The 25,661-nt window shown below is 39.7% G+C and overlaps 1 protein-coding gene across 1 annotated transcript in view; it reads right to left on the bottom strand.

Moving 5' to 3' along the window:
• BCAR3 (BCAR3 adaptor protein, NSP family member) overlaps positions 1–25,661 on the bottom strand; it is an 81,017-nt gene that overhangs the window by 657 nt on the left and 54,699 nt on the right. The window contains exons 5-12 of the mRNA XM_059821820.1: positions 11,331–11,459; positions 9,736–10,178; positions 8,559–8,659; positions 5,493–6,133; positions 2,642–2,757; positions 1,697–1,868; positions 1,446–1,569; positions 365–577 (exon numbers count right to left, since the gene is read on the bottom strand). Of these exons, the coding sequence (XP_059677803.1) occupies positions 365–577; positions 1,446–1,569; positions 1,697–1,868; positions 2,642–2,757; positions 5,493–6,133; positions 8,559–8,659; positions 9,736–10,178; positions 11,331–11,459 (1,939 nt within the window). The remainder of the gene's footprint in view (positions 1–364; positions 578–1,445; positions 1,570–1,696; positions 1,869–2,641; positions 2,758–5,492; positions 6,134–8,558; positions 8,660–9,735; positions 10,179–11,330; positions 11,460–25,661) is intronic.

Raw genomic sequence — 25,661 nt, 5'->3', positions numbered from 1 at the left:
AGGAATTTTAAATTGTACAGAAGACAGGAAGTTATCCTTGGTCCTTGCTGTACTTCTATTCAGTTGCTAGAAGGGTCAGCATACTAAGTCATGAGAACTTTTGAGTATGTTTAGCAAAAATGTGTGCTCTGTTGCTTACTGGAGAGCTATAGTGATGAATAATTTACTGTCCACTTTTAAACAATACTGATAATGGCCTCAGACTGAGTTTCCTGCAGGACGTTTGCTACTATCTCAGGTCTCAGGAAAGAGAATTTCTTGCACTGAGTTTTAGCAGCACTTACTTAGGTGGAGACCTTATTCTTCAGACATAGCCCACACATTCTGTTAACGTGCAGCAGTTTCTCCTGCTAGTGCTCCCTACCTTCCAGCATCCGTTCTGCAGTCAAGCTGTACATTTCTGCGTTCTGTGCTATCTGACGAGCTGTGGCCAAGTGCTTGAGCATTATTTCACAGCTTTGGTCACTGCTTTCCCACAGCTCCACGCCTTCAAAAACGACAGCTTGTCGCTCCATCAAGGTAATGAGAGGCATCAGCAGTGGCACTGTTACGTTGTTCTGTGGAGCACTGACAGTCTCTGGGATAGAGAGTAACAAACAAATCATATTATCAGACACTGTAAAACCTGCTAATTGAAGACGGTATTGTAACTAACTAACTGCAGTATTCTTTTTCAAAAAGTTGGAAGCTACTATTTGTCTTCCATCTTTCAAATTAGCACCCTACTTCAGATATACCTGTCCCACCAGTTTCCAGTGAACTGGTTGGGGGAGAAGGCCAAGACAAATTAGCGTTGGAAAACTGTATTTGCTACAGGAGGAGGCTCTGCTGAATTACTAGACAGTGGCACAGAGATTTTAAATGTGTTTAAAATCTGGGTCATTCCAATAAATTCTGTGAGGCTATAAAGTTTTCCTTCTCTATGTATTCTCTTAGAGAGATGTTCAGAGAAATGTTCTTTCCCCCTTGCACCCCTTTGGAGACTAGAGCAGAGAGTATGACGCAGGAGCACCTGATGTGATCACAAGAATTACCCGACTAACCCATTCTTTGTATTTGAGGATTCATCCTCTGATCCACTAGGCAAAGCAAATAAAAAGCAAAATCTGCCAGTAGTAACTCCTCTGAGGAAGGAGGAGATTTTTTCCCTGTCTTTGAGGCAAGATGACACAGAGTCTTTCAGTTTCTGCTCCGCAAAGAAGTGTGGGTTTGGGCAGAATGTTACATTCTATATGGGGTACATGCACACAAGCACATACTGATGTTTGGCTGGCTGACTGTTTCCTTCTATTTCATTGTCTTATACTGCATTACACAAGTTTACGTAGTCATGTTAACGTATGATGCACGGCTATCGAAACAGCAGCTGCCTCTTTTCCCTACACAGGAAATCAGTAGTGGGAGAGTTAAAAGGCTGGATAGAAACCAGCCATGCTCATACTCACTATTCCACTCATCTTGTCCTTCATGCAAAGCTTTGCTAAATGGCTTCAGCTGTTTTTCATACATAATGGCAGTCTGGGTATAACGATGTCTTAGGGAGGTCCAGGTTTGTTCCAGTCTAGTGACCTGTTCATACAAAATAGAGAATACCTGTTACTGACTCCATAGCAATTCACAGGAAAAGTATGCTGCTAGTGACGAAGTTTCTGTTCTGACTCTATGTTTTGGAACATAAAGAGAAACAGATTTTTACCTGTGGCATTTCCAGTGCTTTCATAATGGCAGAAAATGCATACAAATCACCCAGTGAGTCCTTCAGCTCCACTGCAACTTGGATGATCTTGTTTAACGTTGCTGCTCTATCATCCAGATTTCCTGTGCAACCCAAGATATCCACAGCTATTCCTATTGCCATGGTATTGTGCCTGTAAGTGAAACAGTTTATACTACTGGTTACAAATTATTAAATTAATAATACATTATGCTGTACATGTGTTCAGAGAACATTATTTTTTTAATAAATTTTATAAATATAACATTTTATTTTAATAAATTTAATAAATTTTCCTAAGATGATACTACTATACAAAATTCTGCTCAAGCAACGAATGAACACTTACTGGAAAATTGCCCCAATTCCCTTTGTCCTCCACACTCAAGTCCTGGGACCCTCCCCTCTAAATTTCAGCATCCAAACTATTGAATCTGACTCAGAGAAGCAGAAAAGCTAGATGAGGAATAAAAGGCCCTAATTGTTCCCCCTTAACTTGTGCAGAGGTTTTAAGAAAGCATTGCTGATCATTTTTTCACTTTACCAGCTCCTTTACCCTCTTCCCCAGTTGCAGAAGGCTACTACCTTCAATCTCTTCCACAAATATGTTCAGCTACATTATAGGTCCCCTGAACTTTAGTTTACTGGAGCTCTTAAAGGAGAGCGGAGGGTGTTCAGCGGCTCTAAGGACCCTGCTTTCAATACAGTTCCCCTTTCTCTGTATTACATGCATGGGGTTGGCCCATGACCTTAAAGAATTTTTCCTATGCAAAAATAAGTTATATGCCATCTCACTAAATTATCTTCTGTACACATGAATTCAGAAAATGTGCAAGAGAGCATTCTTTGAGGAAATGCAGAGTACAGTGTACCAATGATCTGATCTTCTGGCCATCTGCCCTGGAAATGAGTAACAGGAACATTTACCTTTCAATTAGGTCAAGGCGCAGTTGATGTCCGTAAGGCAAAGTAATCAGTTCAAGACCAGAGTTCACTCCCATAATCCTCCTTGTCTCTTCAGAAACTTCGAGTATCCTTGCCACCTGTTAAGTGCAAAAATTTGTTCATGAGTTTTGAAACTAACTTACATAAAAAAAACCACCTAGCCATGTGGAAGTCCTCCAGGTTAGTGCAGTGCACAGTGTGCAACATACTAGAATACAGTCATCTAAGAAAAACTTAATTTATGCACATTCAGTGCCTTACACAAAAAGACCAATAAAATATTTTTTTGCATGACTCAGCCATCAGAAGACATAAACGGTTGGACCAAAATGCTTTATCAAACCTGTCCCCCACTTCCAGAAAGAAAGAGATTCATGTGCCAGCTCCAGGAAATGCGGTGCTCTCTTGGCCTGATTCCTTGTCAGGCTGACACTGCTCTTTGGCCTTAAAGATGTACACATTTGCTTCACCTTCTTCATTTCTAAAAGAAGACTATTGCTCAGAATGTTTTTGGATTACACCATAGGGTCCTCATAAGAATTACTTTATTTGGTAAAAGTACTTTGAGGACACTGAATGTTGAGTGCCTAATGAAATCTGTATGTGAAAGCTGACATCCTCACCAATTTGTCTTTGCTTTTTAAACACACAGTATTAGCTACTGGTTATATCAATAACAATTACATATGCTAATTACAAGCCAAACCACATTAATATGATAATGTGAGATTATCTACTGGTTTAAGGCCTGTATGTTGACATATTTACAAACCAATCATCTGCCTGCTATTTTCTGATACACCCATTAGCAGGCTTTCTTGGTTATGAAAAGATGAAAACAATCTGGGCCGCACAACAAGCCTCACTGGTACAAAATCTAGCATTAGAGAAACCTGTTTCATTTCTAGAGACACAGGAGTGATACGAAGCCCATGGAGACGCACTGATTGCTACTCTTTCGTCACAAAAAGCCCTCTCAGGGGCTCAAGTGGCAGATACTCACTCCATCACTTACCCTGTGGGTGGTGCTTCTTTCATTATTAGAAATGTCATTATTTAACAGGCAAACTGAGCTAGTGATGCCACGAGAAAACCTACAAACTTCAGCCTTATCACAGATCTCGGTACAAAGCATTTATTCTGGCCCAGTTCACGTGTCAATCTATCTCTTTGTATCATGCAGTTCTTATCAGTGCAGTAGTATGCAACAAGTTACCAATGAATGACAATCATTGGCTCTAAGCACTGCAAGATGAAGATAAAATAGACTTCTCTATGTGTCCCAGCTAGTTACTGTTCCTGCTCCAAAATCCAAAAATCTGTTCCTGTAAAACACTCCAGTGACTCAATTAATTGTACAGGCTCCCATGCTTCCAAGCAGGCCAGTTTCCTTGGCCCCATTCCAAAGTTTGTAGGATTTAAAATAAGGAGACTAATAATGAGCTTATTTACTATTATATATAAACACCCTCTTACTACTTCTCTAAGGCATGCATATCTTGCACCTTCAAGCCACATACTCTTTAACGATATATTAAAAGACATTCTGGTTATTGTTACTAGGTTGAAGGAGGAAAAGGTGAATTTTGGAACTAAAATGTTAAGAGAATGCTGTTACTACTCTTAGAACCCTAGTAAAGAAGCCACAATCTATCACTTTGGAAAAGACCAAGCAGTTGTGGAGACAATTTCTGAGTCACCATGTCTGCCTGAAGCCTCACTCAGCAGCAGCCAATGCTGCTACTGAGGAGAGAAGCTGTGTTTGCTATTGGTAGGAACCCAGCAGCTGGCAGGCACTCACAGATGCTCATCCCCACTGTTGCTCCAGTGAACTGCCCCCTTCCCAGACCTATGGTGTGAATCAGTGCAGCAGCACTAGGAGTTTCTTCTGGAGCACCACCATTCCCACTTCCTTTCTTGTCTGCAATGGTGTTTGCCCAGTAAGTAGCCATGTGTGTTGCTTCTCAAGCTGCTCTTAAAAAGACAACGAACCAAGACCCTACAAAGCCTGTGACAGTTGGTTCCTGTAGCTGCTCTGTGGCAGGTACAGCACTCAGTCGTCCCAGCGAAGTGGTGCAGATTCAACTGCAGTTGCATTTCTTTTATTACACAAAGTGATCATCTCATAAAGAGATGACTTCTCCTGTCTTTCCGTATTTCTGATCCAATAGCTGATCTCCAAGCCCTGTTAGCTGAACAAAGTCTACATTGTGAAAAATAGTTCTTTGTGTTTTTACATGTTTCTAAACAATTCCACTAGCAATACAGTTCTCTCATAGGAGAGAAATGCAGAAGTCCTGACAGCTATTTTCCCACACCACGCATCCAGCTGTAAGACAGAGACTCAGACAAAGATTAGAAGAGCAGCTGGTTCTAGAAATTCCACTGAACGTCTTATATTATGGCCAGCAGTATGGCAACCAGGTAATGTCTGTCTACTGTTTGCCCTTGCAAGCTAACTAGCTATTGCCTGTCACAAGTAGTTCTTTCCACAATGGTTTACAGCACAGATAGCTCTTCCTCCAGTGTGGAGGAAAGGCTGAATCACAGATAGCAACCGACAGGACATTAAAAAGATGTACGGAACCCTGAGAATTTAAGTCTAAAGTCAAGGATGGTGGGAGACCTTTAGCCCAAAGGTTTTGCTAACACTCTTGTTCTTCAAATGGAAAAAAAACCCCACATCCTAAAAATTCCTGCAAGCAAGTCAATACATTCATTACATTAGTTACAAATCTATCAATTAATCTTTTCAAATCAGTTCTTTAAAAAGTCTAAACTTGCACAATATAAAATAAAATGCAAGAGGTTTGTGGTTTTTGGTTTTTTTTACCTTGCTGTCCATTCTAAGAATATGCTGTGCAATAATCTTTGGATTGCTGTTGGTGAAAAGCTCCTTAACTTTTCTCAACATTGATTTTTCCAATGGCTTGTTTTCAGGAGGAAGTAGTTTGGATTCAAAATCATTTGGTTTAAAACTAGACACCGTCTCAAAAACAGGTGCAGAAAACATGCTCTCTTCTTTAGCCGTCTCAGTTGAAGCTTCTAAAGGATCTGCAGAGTTCATTGTAGGGTCATCTTCCAGGATCAAATAGTTTGTTTCAGAGTTCCTGAATGAGTGTGCTCCCCTCTCCTTTTGTGTCAGATGTTCCACATAACTGTTTTTCTGCCATAAATGTTGTTTTGTTGCTGCAGAATCTCTGGCAGGACTTAGTTCACAATAGTGTCCTTCTGAACTGTGGGAAGCCAAAGGAGAATCTGGGGGCTTCATCAGGGGTGCTTTGCTGGGTTTAGGTGGGGGCTTCGGGCAGAGCTGACTGTCTGATCCTCTAAGAGCTTCCCCTACTTGTGACTCAGAGGTGACTTTCTGAACAACTGTGGGGCTTAGAGAAGGTTCACTGCCTGTTCTAAATGCAGGAGAGCTGGGACAGGAGTCTGCATCTGCTTCAGGTAATTGAGATGGATGTCTTGAACCTGCAGGGGAAAACGGTAATTTAGAAGGCCAAAACATATACAATTCCTGATGCCTATATCCCAGGGTTCATCTCTTAATGCTATTCCCTGAGGAAAATATTGTCAGATCATGTCAGTTATTTGCTGACAAAAATGTATATGAAATTATATTTTGAGGAATGAGCTAGCCGGCAAATTCCATTCACTTGCTGATCCTCCCAAAATCCCAAATACACAGAACAGCTGCACCATAATATTATTCAGTGGTATTGCTGACAATAATTCCAGTCCCTGCTGCATACATGGGCTATACAGTCAGAGCTGGATAGTCTCCATGGCTTGGAATAGGAGGTTTCTTTGTAACCTGATCCAGGCTATAAAAACAGAAACTTCCAAACACACCACATAAAAGATGAGTCACTTCTGAGAATGACAAGTTTGAGATGAAAGAAAAGCTTCCCAAAGTCAAGCCTGAACCTGCAATAAGGTATGGAAGGAATGAATTTCAGGGATGCTAATCTTTTTGCTAAACGGTAGCCGATTTGAAGAGCTGGAGAAACACATCCGTATACTTCCGCGTATTTATGCCTCATCCTGTGCTAATTGCATATGCAAACCTTGGCATCCAATACAGGACTGAACCCTATATCAGACATTCCCAATCTACAGTTCTCAGGCTATTTGCTGGTATCTACACCAAAGTGGCCAGTTGCATCATGTTGGGCTTTGCTGCTTGTTTCCAGCTGACTCTCAATTTACACACACAACAAAATCTGCAAATCACAGCCTGTCACCACTCATAAGCAGTGTGACACCAGAACCTGCTTAGAGGACCCCATGACAAAATGCACCGCAGTACTCTTCAGGATAACTATTATAGTACCAAAGGAAAAGTTTTCGCAGCCATGGATTGGAATAAGACAATCAATTCAATTACAGATGGACAGAAACTTGTTCTATGAATGTCTGTCCATCCCACTGTTAAACACAGGAGCACACCCTTTCTAACAAAATACAGTCTCACTATAAAAATACTTAATATTATCTTTGTCTCGAGAAGTCTCTTCACAATAGGCACTATAAATTTTAACAGCTACCATATTCAAAATGACTAGAAGCACTGGAAGTCAAACATCAGAATTTATCCACATGGGAATAGATGCATCATTGCAAGCTTCCTTACACAGTATGTTAGTTTGGAAACAATTCCTTAAACCTCTGAAGAATCTGAGAAAGAAAAAGCCATGATCAACAACTGATCAAGTGTTGGTACACCTTGTATCACTGGAAGAAGACAATGACAGTGGCTGTGGAACCAGACAGTGACAAAGGTGTTGAAAGGAATGAAAAGCAAAAGGGATAGAGGGCAGAGAGAGATTGAGAGAGACAGAAGGACAGAACTGAGTACAAAAGCCATGGTAGTGCTTTTCTCCTGGTGAGGAACACACCACTACATCTGCATACTTTACCCTGAGAAAAAGCAGTTACCGGGATTTCCATGAAACACCGCTTCTACTTAATAGACTTCTGTCAGAATGACGTAAGTGAAACAAGTCAGTTCTTGTAAAGCTCAAGTGAGGAAAGGTAATACTTTCAAAAAGGGTACTAGTGCCAACTGTAGCTGTCATTTTTTTTGGTGTGGAAGCCTGCTGAGTTGTGTGCTAAGGTACTCAACTAGCTGTTGCATCATAAATAAAAAACCTGTTCCAATAACTTAAAAAGCAAGCAGTATGCTAGAACAGCTTACATTGGCCATTAAATAGAACTGTATTTTCAGTATTCAGAACACTGAACAGTCTCACATACACACAGAATCACTAAGGTTGGAAAAGACCTGTAAGATCAAGTCCAACCATCAACCAACACCACCATGCCCATTAAACCATGTCCTGCAATGCCACGTCCACATGTTCCTTGAACACCTCCAGTGAGGGTGACTCCACCACTTCCCTGGGCAGCCTGTTCCAATGCTTCACCGCTCTCTCAGTAAAGAAATTTTTCCTAATATCCAGTCTAAACCTCCCCTGGTGCAACTTGAGGCCATTTCCTCTCGTTCTATCACGTGTCACTTGGGAGAAGAGACCAACACCCACCTCTCTACAACCCCCTTTCAGGTAATTGTAGAGAGAGGTGAGGTCTCCCCTCAGCCTCCTCTTCTGCAGACTGAACAACCCAGCTCCCTCAGCCGCTCCTCATAAGACTTGTGCTCCAGACCCCTCACCAGCTTCGTCACCCTTCTCTGGACACACTCCAGCACCTCAATGTCCTTCTTGTAGTGAGGGGCCCAAACCTGAACACAGCATTCGAGGTGCGGCCTCACCAGCGCCGAGTACAGGGGCACGATCACTTCCCTAGTCCTGCTTTGGTCTCACTTTGGTCTAAAGTGTAACAGACCACCTGGGCACACACAGATTCTAAGTGTGAAACATTTAATTACAAAACATACCTATTAGCAGATAGCTCTCCGACTGGTGAGCCTTCAGAGGGAATCTTTTCTCTGGAACGTGATCCAAACTAGCTGGCTGGCTACCACTTTTTTCTTTGTTTCTAGGGTAAACAAAAATGCAAACAAAAACACATCAATATATCCAACACTCTTAACATATGTACCTATTTGCCAGAATATATCATAACCAGGGCAAGGATCATTAGCTTTCCACTTGGGCAGCTTATAAGAATAAAAGTTACTTCATGCTGTTGTGGTAGCAATGAAATGGGCTGTATGTGTGAAGTATGTGTGAAGTATGTGTGAAATACGTGTGACCCTACCCTGCAGCATTTTTGAGGGTGTTTCTTTGAATGTTGAGACTTTTTAATGGAACATTTGATTTGGACACTGACATTAAGATCCATTATCCTACACTTGGTATTTTTATTGCAGAAGTCAAATATGGAAAGAAGAGACTTCTCTGGAGCAGCAGCAGCAAGATTTTATTTTCATCCTTTGTCTGATACTAGTCAAGATTTGCCAAGTCACTGAAGAAGAAGTTGCACTGCTGTTGTGCTTCCACAGTATACATTTGCTCTCGCTCTGCAGATTTCAAATGAATTATCCCTTCCCTCTCCCCAATATGCATCAACTTGCAAATGGAGAACCAGAGCCAAAGCCATCACCATCGTTAAGCAACTAGTCCCTCTGGAACTGCAGACGTGCATCTTGTTTTTCCAAAGATATTTTCAGAATCTGATTACTGCACTCATTTACCAGTCTGCTAGAATTACTTTCTTTTGCTAGGCTAATCAAACAGCATTCAGGAAGCAGTATTTTGTCACTCTTGTAATGCAAATATCAGGGGTAAAAGCCTACCCATAAACCTGGGGCATGCTCCGGGTCACGTGATGAGTGAAGACTGTGTGCAGCCTTGCCACTTACATCATGGCTTCATCCATCCCCACTTACTTTATCTCCTTAACGTAGCTTAATTTTCTAAAGATCAAGCCCCATAACCACAAAGTAGTTAGCATCTTCTTAACAATCAGGCCGTGAACAATCCTTTGCTAAAAATCAGCAAACCCTCACGCCTAGTCTTCCATCTAAAATCAGAGTCAAATTCACATCACCTACAGTGGCAGCTGATAGAGTTACCTCATTTCCCTCTGTAAGGACAGCAAAATGAAAGTACCTCAAAAGATTTCCTCTGGGTATGCTCTGCTCTGGGGATTGCATGCTGGATATACCAAGACTCAGCCTTTTTGCAGTTTCTGTTTCTCCTTCAGGGACACTCGGCGCTTTTTGTCGGACTGGAGTTACACCATACTTTTCTTCTAGACACCTGAGAGGCACAGTCCTGTTGATAGGCTGAAAAATAATTGCTCCGCTCTGCTTTGATATCGGTGTGCGATTCCCAACATAGTATCTAACTAAGCCAGGGATACTGTCGAAACTTTCAAGTTCAAACTGATACTGAACACGGCAGTAGGCTTCATTGAGTCTTAGAACTGTTCTGTTGATTTTGAAATGCTGAGAGGTATTTTTCCACTGACAGGTAAGAACAAAGTTCCCGGGACTGGAGAGAGAATCCCTGATCAGAAAATCTCCATCTCTCTGAACTAGGCCTTCTGCCACCTTTGAGGAAAAAGAATTATACAAAAAAATACTTTCAGAATTAGAAAACAAGTAGCCAACACATCACAGAAAATATTCTTAAACATAAGACTTAATTTGGCTGCTCTGGGAGGACAAAGCCAGAAATACAAAGCAAAGCATAAAGCGTGGTGGAAGAATGATGTCTCCAATTCTAAAATTAAGAGCTCATCCCACAGCAGACATCTGGAGGGGCTTCCTGGAAAATGCCCAGTAGGCAGAAACATGACCCGCTTTTGCATATATATTTCTTCTAGTTTGCTAATAGAAAATAAGGCATGAAGGGAAAGCAATGATTCAGGATTTTAGAGTTCAAAGTATCTGCATAGACATTCACACTGAAGTGCAGAAGTCTAGATTACTACAGGACCCCAGAGATTGCCCTTTCATTATTAAGTGACAGAAGCTTTCATTTTTTATTCTTTGTGAATACTGCATAGTACTAGGAAGAGTCAGAAAAAGCCTGGTTTTCTGTTTTGAGTTAGTCCTTTCATGGGTTAAACTACGCATCGAACAGTTACTCTTAAGCGCAGTGCATGTGGCTGCTGTGCCTCTCTCCTTACTCAGGTGAAGGGCAGCAGGCAGCTCGCAGCTCCGGCCAGAGCCGGGATGCCCAGGAGGGAGGCCCGCAGGGGGAGCTCCCGGTGCTCTGGGAACCTAAGCTCCCACCCAACGACAGCTTGAACGTAATTTTAGCTATGATTGTAAGGATCAAAATTAAGTTATTGCATAGATTTTGTTGTGGGGTTTTTTTCCCTCCCCCAAACTCCAAGTGCAAGAAAGAAAATAAACAAGAACATTTTAACTTTGGTTAAGGATACTGAACGAAATTAATGTCAGTGTGTCTGAACAGTGGGTGCGGATAGTATTCTCATATAATGCTTAAATTCCATTTCCGCCTTTATACAGTGCACACAAATCCTGAAATATCTATATTTTCCACTAGTGTCTGCCCTGAATCTTTCCTCAGCCTCATTTTATGCCAAGCTCTGATAAATACCACAGCTTTCACATGAATAAGCATTATGTTTCTACTAAATTAATGCGGATATCAGAGACGTGTATAGTACTTTAGTGCAATTCTGCTTGTCTATAAAAGCTCAAAGCACATTTGGCAATGCACAGACCACGTACCTGCCGAGGAATACGTCCATGGTACCAGGCATGGCTACGCAAGTCTTCACCACTCAGCTGAAGTTCTTCCTCTAACTCCTTCTTCAGTTTTTCCGGGCTGTTGTCCATAACTTGCCTCTCCCTAGAAAACTGCAATAAAAGATTAAAAGCTTCAACTGTGCCAAGTTTAGTGATTAACATTTTACCTGGGTTATAACTTCCATCACATGATCTGCACTAGCCACTGGAACGCAGGTGCTGCTTTTAGCAGGCTGGCTTGGCTTCACTCTCTAGATTGTATTTGCAAAATCCAGCATTCAGTGAGATAACATGTGATTGTTATACTTTGCACAGAACAGAGCAAAGTGTTCTGTCTGTACACCAAGCTAACAATGACACACCCACAAAGTCACTTCTCTTACTTCCTCTTCGTAGTAAGCATTCTAACTATACCCAAAAAAAATGGAGCTGGACCCAAATGCCCTGCTCCAATACCCTTTCTCCTGTTTAAACTTTGATTTTAAATTCAGATTCTTTCCCCCCCAACCCCTTTGAACCCATCCAATTAAGAACATTCCAAATGCATCAAGACAGGCTAACCTGAACATACGTAGTTGTTCAATATTTCTGTTGCACTCAAAAAGTGCCAAAGGAAATTTTCAACCTTAAAGGGCTTACTTCTAATGGTTATTAAATCTGCATGTCCACAATGTTCCCTTCTTAAGGGAAAAAAAAGCTCTTGTTGCCCCTTAGCACAAAAAGCATGAGATCTGCTTGGAGATCTCTCCATCACCACTACACAACTACTGTAAGATTTTCTGGAAAATTTCCATCTTCATCTCTTCTTGGAGTATAGCTTCCATGCTGGACCACTCTGGCTCATTAGTCTTTCTTGTGGATGCAGTGTTGCTAACAAAGTAAGGTGCAGGATCTTCTCTATAGAGTTCTCACGCACCCTTTCATAAGCACTCAGTGGAGGGAAGTTCTTTGGACTTCCTTACATTCTCCAAGGGCTGGGGACTCCAGCCCATCTTTACTGTTGCTGAAGAGTTTCAAAGGCCTAAGATACCCCAGAAAAACAGGTTCATTGCAGGGAACATGTTCTACATTGATCAAAGAATCAGAGTATACCCTCTCTCAAAAGAAAGTACATTTTAAAAAAGAGAGAGGGAGAGAGGGCGAGAGAGATGGAGGCCACCAGCTGGAGAGCAGACTAAAATGCAACCTTTTTCCCCAGTGCATTGTGGATTTTTTTCTTAGCTCTGGATATGAACCAAAGGTCACAGGTTCCCTTCACTGACACACTGATGTAAATATGCAACACATGCATTATTTAAAAAAGAACTGGGAATGCTCACCCACCAATCCTATTCTTTCCGTGAACACTGCTCTGTATAGCATTTTGTTCCTCACATTGAATACTTACAGCACCTAACGGTGGGAGCAGGTGGCATACATTTAGCACTTCCTTCAAACAATCCTCCCTGCGATTTCAAGCAGGCTGAATTACAACAGATTACTAGACAGCAGATTTTTGGTGGAATAATGCCAGAAGAGGCATCCTGCTGCCAAGACTATTTAAACATGCCAGGAGCCCAGAGAAATTCTGAGAGAAATTCTCCTCTTCTCTCTGCTTTTCTCAGAGAAAACTAAGGCTTCTCTTCGACAAACACAAATGAGTGTAGTAACTTACACAGGAAGACAACAGATAAAACCAACCTGGCATTCACTTTTCACCTCAGTTTTGCTTCCATGAACCATAACAGGGTGGTATTTACCCATACAAATGTGGTTCAAAATGGACAATCATTTTCAACAAGGAGTAAATCTTTAGTGCTTCTGTACAGTCAAGGTCTTTCACCAACTCCTCCCAAGCTTTACAAGGAGGAAAGCCTGTGCAGGAACAAGCCATGCCACAAAAAAAGACCTTCACTGCAAGGGCTCTTTTGTAAAACCATGTACAATGTGAAGAGATTAAGTTACTGGGTGTAGAAAGAGTCATAGAAGAGGCTTGGTGAGGACTCAAGTCAAAAAGTGTATCAAAGTATCAAAACATAGTCAAGTAAGGCCAGAAATCCCCCCTCCATCCAAACTGCAGTGACCTCTCAGACTGCACAGGCCCACCACCTTTATTTCCCAACTGAAGTGGCATTGATTCCAGAATTAACAGTTAAGCATTTCACTGCCACATCTTACAGAATGATAGCAAGTATTATAGCATTTACATAAGCTGAAGGTAGAGTGAAGAGCACACAAATTGCAAGTAAACTTCTCAAGAGCACTTTTCCACTGACTGCGCAAGGAATTGGCTGGAGAATTTTTAAAGTATCCCCTCCAATCTAAGCAACAGTGTTCAATTGTAATGGTATACATATCTTTTACATTCATAGCTGTGTATTTTGCTGACCTTTTGAAAGAAACTACTACTTTTATGTGAACTGTATTTGAGTTTTTGGAAGATGCTTTTGACTGAATAGAGATCTTAAAAAACCCAAAACTACTGTACAAATTGTTACCATCATTCCAAAAGCATCTCATTGTATCTCAGTGGTAGGCAAAGCTACTGTAAATGGAAAGGCTATAGCATACAAATGCAATAACTGAATTTGCTTAGGTGAGCTAGATCCTTAGCCAACAAAAAGAGCTAGAGGTCTTTGTGTATGGACTAATTTCATCCATTGTACTGACACAAATTATCTTAAAAAAAACAGACTGATCAAGTTACAGATGCACATGAATTACAGCAGAGAAACCTAGAATCTGTTTTGGTGGTTAAATGGATTTTTCACTATTTGAATGAATGCAATGCAACACATATTGCACTTAAATTACATCTAGCAACACAACAAGAAAAACATTTAAGGAATCCAAACCAAATAAATTGTTCGCATTCATGATTATTGGTTTGTTAAAAATCCTCTCCACCATGGTCTACCACACTGAGCACACTGATTGCCAGAGGTCAGACATCTGCAATGAAGCAAACATGCTTAAATAACCCTTATGCAACTCTGAACTTAGTGGAAGAACTCCTGTGGCTAGCGCAAATCCCAAAATACACAGGGGAAAAACTGCCTAGGTAAGCAAGTTTAGTAATAGCATGTCTTCCTGGACAGTTTTTTGTTGGCTGAGACTGATTTCTTATGCAACCTACATCCACTGAAGGAGAAGTCTGACCTATGAACTGTCTGTAATCATACCAGCCTAAGCCCTTCTATTCTAAACGCTATACCCAAGGCCTCTGGTCCTGCAAGGATCTCTGCATACACTGAACTTCCCATCATGCAAGTAAGAACTCAAAAATCACTCCAGGCACAGCCTACACAAGCCTGTTAGTCTGTAAATAAGGAAGTGTGTAAGCTTAGAACAGCGTAATTAGCTATGTCACTGGACTTTCTTTTAAAAGAAAAGGTGACCTATTCCACACAACGTGATGCAGATACTTCATCCTCATTTCCCAATAGCACCCAAAAGTTAACAGACAGTAATGGTATGCTGTAAATTTGCACTAACATCACAGTGACAAACCTTCATTTAGTAGTATGTCCTCAGTTTATGCCTTTGTCTAAGACACTTTGTTGGCTCCTACCCAATGACAGAAAGAAACCTGAATTTACATTTACTGTTAGATAGTGAAGTGGATGGTAAGGGTAAGAAGAAATTTAAAAAAATATCTAGGACAAAAATTAAAGACTATACTCTGCAACAAAACACAGTTGAAGTGACACAGGGAAGCTTCCAGTTTAAATTCTTCAAGACTTCCAAATAGTAACAATCCTGTCAGAGATCCCTGGAATACACAAGCAAATCAAGTCAGCAGAACTCTTTTCAAATACAGATGCTTTTCCTGACCTACAAAGAACTCACCCTAAGCATGTGCTTTCCAGAACTGTTTGTTCACATTTTAGTCACACTGTTTCCAGTCCTGGTGCTATTTTATGATATTCCTGCCATGCTGAGTTTTTGTGAATAGGTCTTTAAAGAAAAATACAAAATATTATCAACCTCCAGCAAAAGCCCTCAATCCTAGTTACGTATCCAATGGAAAACCTAGAGAGCCAGGAGTTTAGAAGGGGGAAAAAAATTTTGGTCAGTACAGTTATTTTTGTGTTTTTAATAAATGCCATGCAAATTTATTATATTTCACAAAGGATTTCTACTTCAGGGCCACTAAACAAAAAGCAGACTGTGCTTACAGATGTAACAAGCTACCCTTGATGTTACATATTATTTTACATTTTTTTCAGGCAAACATTAATCTCGCATACCAAAAACTGGAAAATATCAAAGTTTAAGGAAATAAACCATTAAAATATGATCTTATTCAGGGTAAATTTAAAAAGGGCTTGACCTACCACAATATGCTGTACCTGTGAAACTTGTGAACACATTTTAATGGGAATTTCTCACAATAATCGGTTGTTTGTGCATCCAAGGGGTTACTTTCATATGAGTGCTTGGCACTCTCCAAAGGAAAGTCAGTATATCAAGCTCTTGTGTCAACTATCCTAGCGGAATTTACCACATTAGATTGAATAATTTTGAACCGTTCTGAATAATCTACTGTATGAGTTTAATGGTAAACAAAATAGAAGTCCCACAGTTATTTCTGTTGCCTGCTGGCTGTGGATTTTTTTCTCCAGTTTATATCTGCAACAACTCCAGTGAAGTATATGTACCAATGGAACAGCAAAATAGCTGAAAGGAGAATCACACAGGTTTCTACATATATACCCAAAGTCGCATCTTATGTGTTCTAGTTTTAGTGGCTTACCTCAATTGTTATTAATTAATTCCTCTCTAAGGTGATCAAGTGGGGTTTTTTTTGTTTGTTTCGTTGGTTTTTTATTGTTTTTTTAAACAGCTTGAATTATGAGGGAGAGACAGTTTGGAAGCGGTCCAAAATCTGTCATGCTAGATCATCTCCTTCAGTTCTGATAATGCGGAATTTCATATCGCCTCTCTTTGTATCCTTCTGGCAAAGTATTATTTACTTAAAGCACAGCCAAGGACTGTTACAGGTACATGACTAAAGGTGGCCACATTTCCATCCAATCTCAATTATTTCCTGGTGCTTTGCACAGCTTTGCCAGCTGATATTTAAATTAGCCCAACAGGCAGCCTTGGAACCACCTGATTTCTTGTTGCCTTGAAGGTTTCAAGAAAAAAAGAAAAGAGATAATTATTAGGGATAAATGAGAACAGCTCTGTGAAAACTGAAGTGTCATCTGACTGAGGAATTAAGTCAAGCCAGTACTTTTCCTAAACTTTTACTAAATGTATTGTGTATCTATCTAAATCAAATCTATTACAGCTTTCTCCCAAATCCATCTTTTCTCCAACACCGGAGGCCTGCTACGTTTGCTTAAGTGCACCATGAGCTCTGAACTACAATTTTCTGACCTTGTAAAATCACTAGGTCCTACAGAATCTCCAAATAAATGACGAGAGATAGAAGATACTTTGCGATTCAGCAAAACCTTAGATTGAGATTTACATAGCTTTTAGCCAAGTGGATAATTTAACAGAACGACCAATCAACAGAAAATGTGGAGGGCATGCTGGGGCAGGGACAGGAAATACCAAGAGGGAAGACAAAGATGTGAAAAGAGAAAGAAGGGAGGGGACGCACAGACACAGGACACTAAAAACATCTGGAAAAGTGAAAAATTAATGAAATTCTTCTATTTCCAAACCACTAGAGAGCAATCAACTCGTTCATACCAAAAATGAACATTTTATTGTCAAAGTTCCAGTTCTGGGTTAAGATATACTTCACTGGCTGCAGAGATCCCTTGAGTCTAACCTTCTAATCACAACTCATTGTGATCCTGATCAGACTGTCTGTCTGGCACTATGACTATAAGCATTTTACAATATACATTTACATAAATTTATAATATATTTTAATTTTATTTATAATGAGTACAATGTATTTCATTTCACTTTAACTCTACTAATCAGCCACCAAAACCAACAAGACTTGCACTAGGCATCTAAAAGAATATCCACATGGAACCAGACTCTCCATCTTTTTACAAGGGCATGTAGTGATAGGACAAGGGGTAATGGCTTTAAGCTGAAAAATGATAGATTTAGATTAGATATTAAGAAGAAATTCTTCACCATGAGAGTGGTGAGGCACTGGAACAGGTTGCCCAGAGAAGTTGTGGATGCTCCAACGCTGGAAGTGTTCAAAGCCAGGTTGGACGGGGCTTTGAGCACCCTGGTCTAGCAGAAGGTGTCCCTGCCCATGGCAGGGGGGTTGGAACTAGATGATCTTTAAGGTCCCTTCCAACCCAAACCATTCTGTGATTCTATGATCTTTGTTTGAAAACATTCTTGTTGGTCCTTATTTTCTCCTGTACAAAAAAGTAGTGCCATTGGCCAAGAACTTACAAAGTGACAAGAACATACAGACAGATTTATTTCTGAAATAGTTATTCTGAGAAAGAACTAATGGAAAAAAAGGGAGTTTCTAAATTCAGGAAACCATCTTCTGATTAACTTGGACATTTTGAGCTACAACTGTGGCAATGATCTTCACAGGGGCAGTTTTCTCTTATCTTCCAGAGTGCACATAGTTCACGCAGGACTGTAACAAGTGTTATGCTAAGTAATGGGAGGTACAAAATGGATGATAAAAGTCTCTTTGCGTAGATGGCTGCCAACTTCTGCAGGATTTTATTTTTATCTTCTAGTGGCTTAATTGGTTGGTTGAGACATAGAACAAATAATAGATAAACCTCTGCCATGCCCAAGATACAGGAGAGAATCTTGAACTAATCAGAGAGATGAATTAATACAGGAGAATGGTAATTTTGAAGCCACAAGATCTCCGTGCACTTGTTTAGGTAACAGGTGACAACTTCTGAGGTTACTGATGAAAAGATAACAAATCACTCATCACTCTCTACAACTACCTGAAAGGAGGTTGCAGAAAGGTGGGTGTTGGTCTCTTCTCCTAAGTGACTAGCGACAGAACGAGAGGCAATGGCCTCAAGTCTGCCAGGGGAGGTTTAGACTGGATATTAGGAAAAATTTCTTTACTGAGAGAGCGGTGAGACACTGGAATAAACTGCCCAGGGAAGTGGTGGAGTCACCATCCCTGGAGGTGTTCAAGGAACGTGTGGACGAGGCATTGCGGGACATGGTTTAATGAGCATGGTGGTGTTGGTTGATGGTTGGACTTGATGATCTTACAGGTCTTTTCCAACTGTAGTGATTCTGTGTAAATGGGAAAGGCTTTTCGTACCAAGTTCAGTCTAATGTTAACTGAAGGTAATGGAAAGACTTAATTCTAGTGGACTCTGCATCCACCCTTCCACTACAACACTACACTGCTAACAATTCCTTAATTTTCTAGGTGACCACATTCAGAGCTAGGAGGACGGCCTCATTTCTGGAATACAGATCCTGAGAAACCCTGAGTTTAGGGTTAGTCAAATCCTAATCTCCTCACTCAGTGATCCCAAGGATTTTGACTACCAAAAGTTAAAGGATTTTAGAAATTGGGTAATTTGGGTTTTTTTAATCTGAGAAATACCTAAATGAAAGGTATTACCAAGAAGTTAAATGCATAAATATCTACTGGAGAATGTTCCCATTCCCATCAAACAGGAATCGCTTACAGAGCACCAGTGGTCCCTCTACTCTCTATTTATATATAAGATAGAGGGTATACTACAGTGAAAACTTGATAAACTGCGTAAGATTACCATGGGAAACTGAAAGAAGTTATATACTATAAGACTCATCAAAATTCAAATTCAGTGGCAAGACAATGGGGAATCAAAGTTCAGGGAGCTATACAAAATTTCACATCATTTTGGTAAGTCGGTCTTGTCCTGTCTGGCCCTCTCCAACAACAACAAATCTAACATCAAAAAGGCAGACCCATAATGCTGGGTGGTGATGACTTATAAACTCATGTTATCAAATCCAACTGCCTCCACATATGTGCTGAAACTGGATACATGAAGCCTGAGGATGCCAGTGAAACAGATTTAGATCATCACATACTGAAGAAATATTAATTAAGATCTACTATCTATAAAAAGTGTTTGCAATTCATCCAAGATAAGAGATGGCACTTGCAATAAGTAGCTGCTTATAAAAGGCTTCTTACGCATGCCACATTCATAGCATTAGTACATTACCCAGTAATGAGATAGATCAACGTGCTGGAAGTTTTGAAACTTGGCAGTCCTGATAATTTGAGTGGCTTTCCCCTTTTGCACAGCTTCAGCTGAGGGTGAATCATAGCAGAGAATTAAGAATGAAAATACTTGAACTTCAAGGTCTTTCTCTCCCATCATGACAACCATACTAGCTAGAACTAAAAAAACTGTCTTGTGGCAAAGTTAACTTTATTAATTTAGACCTCTTAATTTTTTAAGTCACCATTTAACACTGTTTTAGTCTTAACTTAATTCTTAACTTCCAAAAAAAGCAAAAAATAAAGAATAACATTTTGGCTTGCAAGTAACTTAAGTCACAATTTAGAATTCTCTCTTCAGTTTCTTTTTTTTTAAACTACAAACAGGAACCCCTTGCCTTGAATTTTCCCTTTATTTTCCTCAAATGTAGAAGCTGACCTTAACTGTGAACAGCTATTAAAACCAAATGGGTTTGTAAAAGGTACTGACATATCATGACTGAAAGATGAGTTGATCCAAGTTCAGATCTTCTGCACTGACCATTATATTTTCTATTAATGTATGGGAGAATAAACCAAACATCTGCTACTGAGATCCTCATTTCACATGCTAAAGTTAAGTACAGCAAAACGTGAGTGCTCAAGGTGCTGTACTTCTTTCTGTGCTTTGATGGAACACAATGAGGCATCTCTGAGCTTGGCCACATACTGTTTTCAATTAAACTGGACAACATAATTACAATGAATTTATCTTCGTGCAGCAAAAAATCTGAATCTCTCAGAGGTAGCTGTGGACTTCAGCATGCTTATTGATGGATCAATTTGGTATTTCATTACAATTGTAATTACTGTTAAAACTAAGAATTAACCTCACCTAATTACACAAACTGATTTTGCTTGAAGTGGTATGTTTTCACAAATTAAGTAAGAAGACAACCTAGGCTCAGGTGTTCATACCATCCTCAGCATTTTGGCATTTCATGGAACGCACATCATTTGGCCCCAAGGTGCAGACCTTACTTGATTTGACCACCAGCTGTTTCTATACCTACAGCCACTTTCTCTTCAGCAAATGCATCCCAGTTTCCTACGATCAGAACTTCTTAAAATAGCAGTTCATCAGATTCAACTAATGCTAAATCTGCATGCTGGAACACATGCATTCAAATCTATTTTAAATGCTGCAAATCTCTTTAAATAGAACCTTATTTTTGAAAGTGCCCAGCTGTAATTTGTTTCTACAGAAAAGGTTTTATTTTTTACCCTCCATACAGCAAACACTATTAATGTTTCAGTTTCTCTAGAGACTATATGGATTAGACTAAATGGAAAGTTGCCATGACAACACCACCATTATTTTAAGTATTAGAAATTCATGCCAAGTTAAACAAAGGGCATGCATGGTCAAGAACAACGGTTTTGTAACTGTTCTGACAGCCAACAATAAAACCCAACGTCATTTTTAGACTTTAGAACTTTATGCTTAAAACTGGAATGAAAATTAAAATTAATTATAGTAACAGGAGAACATCTTTAGCTCTCTATTTGGATGACAACTTCTGACATTTGTCCCAGTGAGAAAGAGAAGACAGTCTGATCAGAGTAATTTTTTCAGTGTGCCCAAAAGACTGAGTCCCACACCCCACTTTCAGAAATGGACAGTTAAAAGGCTAGATCACTGGAGGAGAGAGAAGGGAGGCAGCTGATCCCGACTTTTAAGTGCCTCCATCAAAGTCTGAAAGCCAGCAAGCCAGAAGATAGCAACCTTCACATCCAGAAAATCTATACACGTTACACAGGGACTTAGAGAGCTGACACTTGGTTACTCAAAGAACAATTCAAGCATAAATCCTAAATAAAAAGATTTAAAAGCTTAGGTGTAGCTCACAGATCCTCAAAAGTAGTTAGATACCTCACCTGATTACAACTCAATTCCCAAGTCACTTAGACCCTTCCCTAAGTGTGGCTTGAAGTATTTATAAAAGCTTCTTCTTTGCATATAATGCATATAGCGCATTTTTGCATAAAGTGAAAGATGTCCCTGGCCATGACAGAAGGATTGGACTAGAAGGTCTTTAAAAGTTCCTTCCAACCCTAACCATTCTGTGAGTATATGATTTTGTGTATTTTGTAATTTAAAAAGTTCTAAAATATAAGGACAAGTCCAAAATTGTCTGGAGTGTTTAAAAAACCTCAGCTCCTCAGCACAATTGCCTATGTTTTCAGTAAGTAAGTTAAAAAGTTAGGGAACGAAGTGCTCTGATCAGTTAAATTCTGAAAGCTTGAAACTTTGCTAAAATTTTCGTCAGCAAGTCCCAAACCAGGGCATTTTTAACTTAGTGCCTAAACATAAAACCAGTCATCTTCAGGCCCATAACACTGAAAGTTGTTTAAGCTAGTCTCAGAGACAATGGTGAATTCTAAAGATGTTCTTTAGAACAGAAACACACCTTACCCAACCATCATATAAAAACAAACACTTCTGAACAAAACCGAACAACATTACTGACTCGCATACTGTGTATTTACTGTTACTGAAAAAGGGCACCTACCTTGACTCTGATAACAGACTTACGATGATAAAAGCAGCAAAGTGCTGCAATCAGCATTTGAAAAACATTATAATCCTTCGGCATTTTCAGTTCTGCTGTTTGTGGTTCCTCAAGACTGAAGATAAACAGTCACTATTAGCAGTTTTCAGAGCTTTAGCAAGCTCTTTAGTATCACTACTGCCTGCTAGAGCTGCTACACTCCCCTGCTCAAGTATCAGTCTGGGACACTTTCCACAGCTGAAGCTGATACTATCAATTCGGTGGCTGCTGGCATACTTGCTTCCAGCATGCCATAGAGAGAGTGCCAGAATCCTCATGTGATCTGTTTCACTCACCAGTGAAATTCTAGCTCCTCTATCTTGGTATCTTCTGGCTCAGAGATGTATTTAAGCCACCAAGCTCAAGGCAACCTTCTCTTCTTGATGAGATACAATACCTGACTGTCTTCCTGTGCTGACAAAGGCTTAATCAGTTGCTCCAGCTCAACCATGCAATGTCTCTACCTGCATCATCAATAATATACACATAAAACACGTAAAAGAAAAAAATGAAGAGGAAAAGCAGTTGATTACTGTTTGACGACTGTTACTCTTCATATTCAAATACAAATTACATCCTTAGAACTTAGGTAACCAAGGAAAATGATAAATCTGTTTATTTTTAATTAGGAAGCTTCTGGCAAGCAGTCATTGGAAAAAATAGCAACAAACCAACATTGTCAGCATGGTCAGTATTAGTGATGCAACCAAGGTACCTTTAGTATTTAAAGCGATCAGTGGACAGCTTTAGCTTGGCAATAGTCCCATGGGACTATGCAAACTGCTAGAGAAAGAAAGAACAAACTGGATTCAAGAACACCTCTGATTTGGGAAAGTAAAAATAAACACTAAAACAAAATAAAAAGCAGCAGTTTTATTTATGCCTGTGATTCTGTTCTCTTGGACAGCATAGTCCATAGTTTACTGACCAGTAAACCACTCATCAGTAAGCAATCTGTCCTATATACCTCAAGGCCCTCTCAAGAACGAAGGCAAAAAAGGCAAATAACTTGGCTAATTATAATAGCTGTTAGAGACAAGACCTCACTTCCATAGCAGCCCAGTTAACAGACTTGGTGAAAGGAAACAAAATGCACTGGATTGAGGGGTACAAGAAAGCCTGTAACACTTAGAAATTTTGAAGAAATCAGTCATTTATAACTTGGATGGTACCAAAAAGTCCAGAAATGACAGATATTTCAGATCTCAGATTAGGAATAAATTAGTCTCAAGGAGTGGTTAAAAGGAAGAGTTACTTGTATTTTTCATTGGCAACAAATGTATTCCATAATTAGGAGGGCACATATATTAAATGCTTATTGATATCCTCAGGTATTACTTGCAAGGCAATACTTCTCACCTAATAATAGAGTACTTCCTTCCCACATTGACTGAAGAATGTGAAGTGTCCTCAGTGCCTCCATCAAGCAATGGGACTTGGCACATAAACCAAGCAGCAGCCCTGAGCAAAGAAAAGACATAAAATATGCACTGCCTTTCAAGGCAAGTGGGATGGAGACCCTATCCAAAAAGAAAAGGAAACCTCAGTCTTGATAACAAGGAAAAGGAAGTGTGATGTGTAAAGTTCTCTTACCTGTTTGACCACCTAGGTTTGCAGGTATCTAACACCAAGTTAAGCACTAAACCCAGCAATGTTCATAAAGCTACTCGGACTACTTGGCCGTGTGTAGGAGATATTATGCCTGTGACTCTTCTGAGAAAAGGGAAACTCTATAAGAATAAAAGATAAGACCATTAAATGGACTGAAAAGTAACTACCCTGGCAAGAAGAAGGATGAAAGATTGCCTGAGAAAAGCAGCTGAAAACAGTACCTTTGAAGATGGAGTCCTGCTATAGCTAGGGAGAGGAAATACCTCTCCAAGTAGTTTATGACAAATTCGGACAATGAATGAGTAGATAAAATTCTAAGAATGTAAAAGTATCCTCCTTTTCTCTCTACTCTATGCTGCAGCATATTTTAATTTACTTTAAGTTATTTTTCCACCTTGAGGAAATCCATAGGATTGCTTTAGCAGGTAGCCAGAGAAGAGAAGATGACAAGATACCCTGCAGAACTCCAAACACAAAAGTCTCAACTGTGACTTCTTGTCTGGAGTTTTTTGGTACTGTGGGAGGACATCTCATCAAGGACTGTATTTTTGAAGAATCTTCATCACAAAGTTCTTCTAATAACACCCTAATCCAACTTACAGAAGGGGGGGGGGGAAATGACAAAAAGAGAAATGAAATTCAAGAATGCATCAGTCAAGGCATTTCTGCTTTGTAATGGTGAAAGAAAGTATGAGTATCACTGCACAATACACTAAGATTTTGTTTGGAGTATCATGAGCAGAAACTATCAAGACAAGTAACTCAAAACTACAGCAGGTGACAAGAAAGGGCTATTAGGATGACTTATCTATTTTGGCAGCAGAAACCAACTGGTTTAGCAATGCAAAATAAGGTGGGTCATTTTTGCTCTGGAAAGAATTAGAAGTAAGTTCCAAAATGGAGAGGAGTTCTTTATGCGGTAAAAAAAACCCCAAACAAAAAAAAAAAGGGACAAGTAATATTATGACCTGGCAATAAGTTAACCTACACCGGAATTTAGACAAAGGTTCTCAATCATCACCAAGAATAAAACCCCACAACTTTCCAAAAAATAGAGCATTGGAGCGTCAGTTCTAACAGAGTTCAACATGAAGCACTTCATAAAAGGAAAAAACCACCACCCAAGTCCCTGTAGTAGCATGATACAGTACTTGTGACAATACAGAGGCTGCAGTATCCTTTATGTACTCGTGTTTTCCTACTTCATGAAGTTCTAGATTGCAAATCCAACCATTACTGTAGTTCACTAGCTAACACATGCATATTTCCCCAGGCCTCAATAACTTTATGCATACATTCACATCTTACAGAATGACCTATTAGCTTTGGAACTTCTTGTATAACTCAGTTACCCAGGGATACTTACTGGTATAGTTCTATTGCTCTAGTTTGAATGATATAATTCTCAATATGGTTCCTTCCCCCAGAACAAGTAGTAAAAACACAAGGGAGGCAAAGAATGAAGTTTTTGCACATGAATCATCTTCCCAAACCTTTTCAACAGGACCTAGATTCCCCCTCTAGTCTTTTCCCTACTGAGAGCAAAGGGATATAATGGGTATATCTTCAACAGATTCCCTGGATTGTAGGCACAATCTCCCTCTTTCAAAGGGAATAGCACAGCTCAATCTGGAAAGTAAATTTGGCCTAATACATATTCAATGTGGGCGTGTCTATTTTTCATTTGAAAGGCTTGTTACTAAGCAGCAGTGAAAAAATTTTAAGTGTTACATCCACAGCTCAACATGAACAGCAGGGCATAAATTACAAATGGTAATCGCCAGTTGTCTGTAATGGAGTAAGTAAAGAATCAAAAATTATGTATTCTGTGAGAACGCCAGAAATAATTACCTTAAAAATTAATACTGTACAATTTCATACAGCAGCTAATGACACTTTTTATCAACAGTGTAACTGGCAGGAAAGAGGGTGCTTTATTTAGATAGTGAATCTAATTTTTTTTAAACAAAACTAATGGGATTTTTGTTTTTA

The sequence above is a fragment of the Gavia stellata genome, chromosome 10 (assembly GCF_030936135.1).
Source record: "Gavia stellata isolate bGavSte3 chromosome 10, bGavSte3.hap2, whole genome shotgun sequence".
NCBI classification, from domain to species: Eukaryota; Metazoa; Chordata; class Aves; order Gaviiformes; family Gaviidae; genus Gavia; species Gavia stellata.
This window is presented reverse-complemented; position numbering and strand designations above follow the sequence as displayed.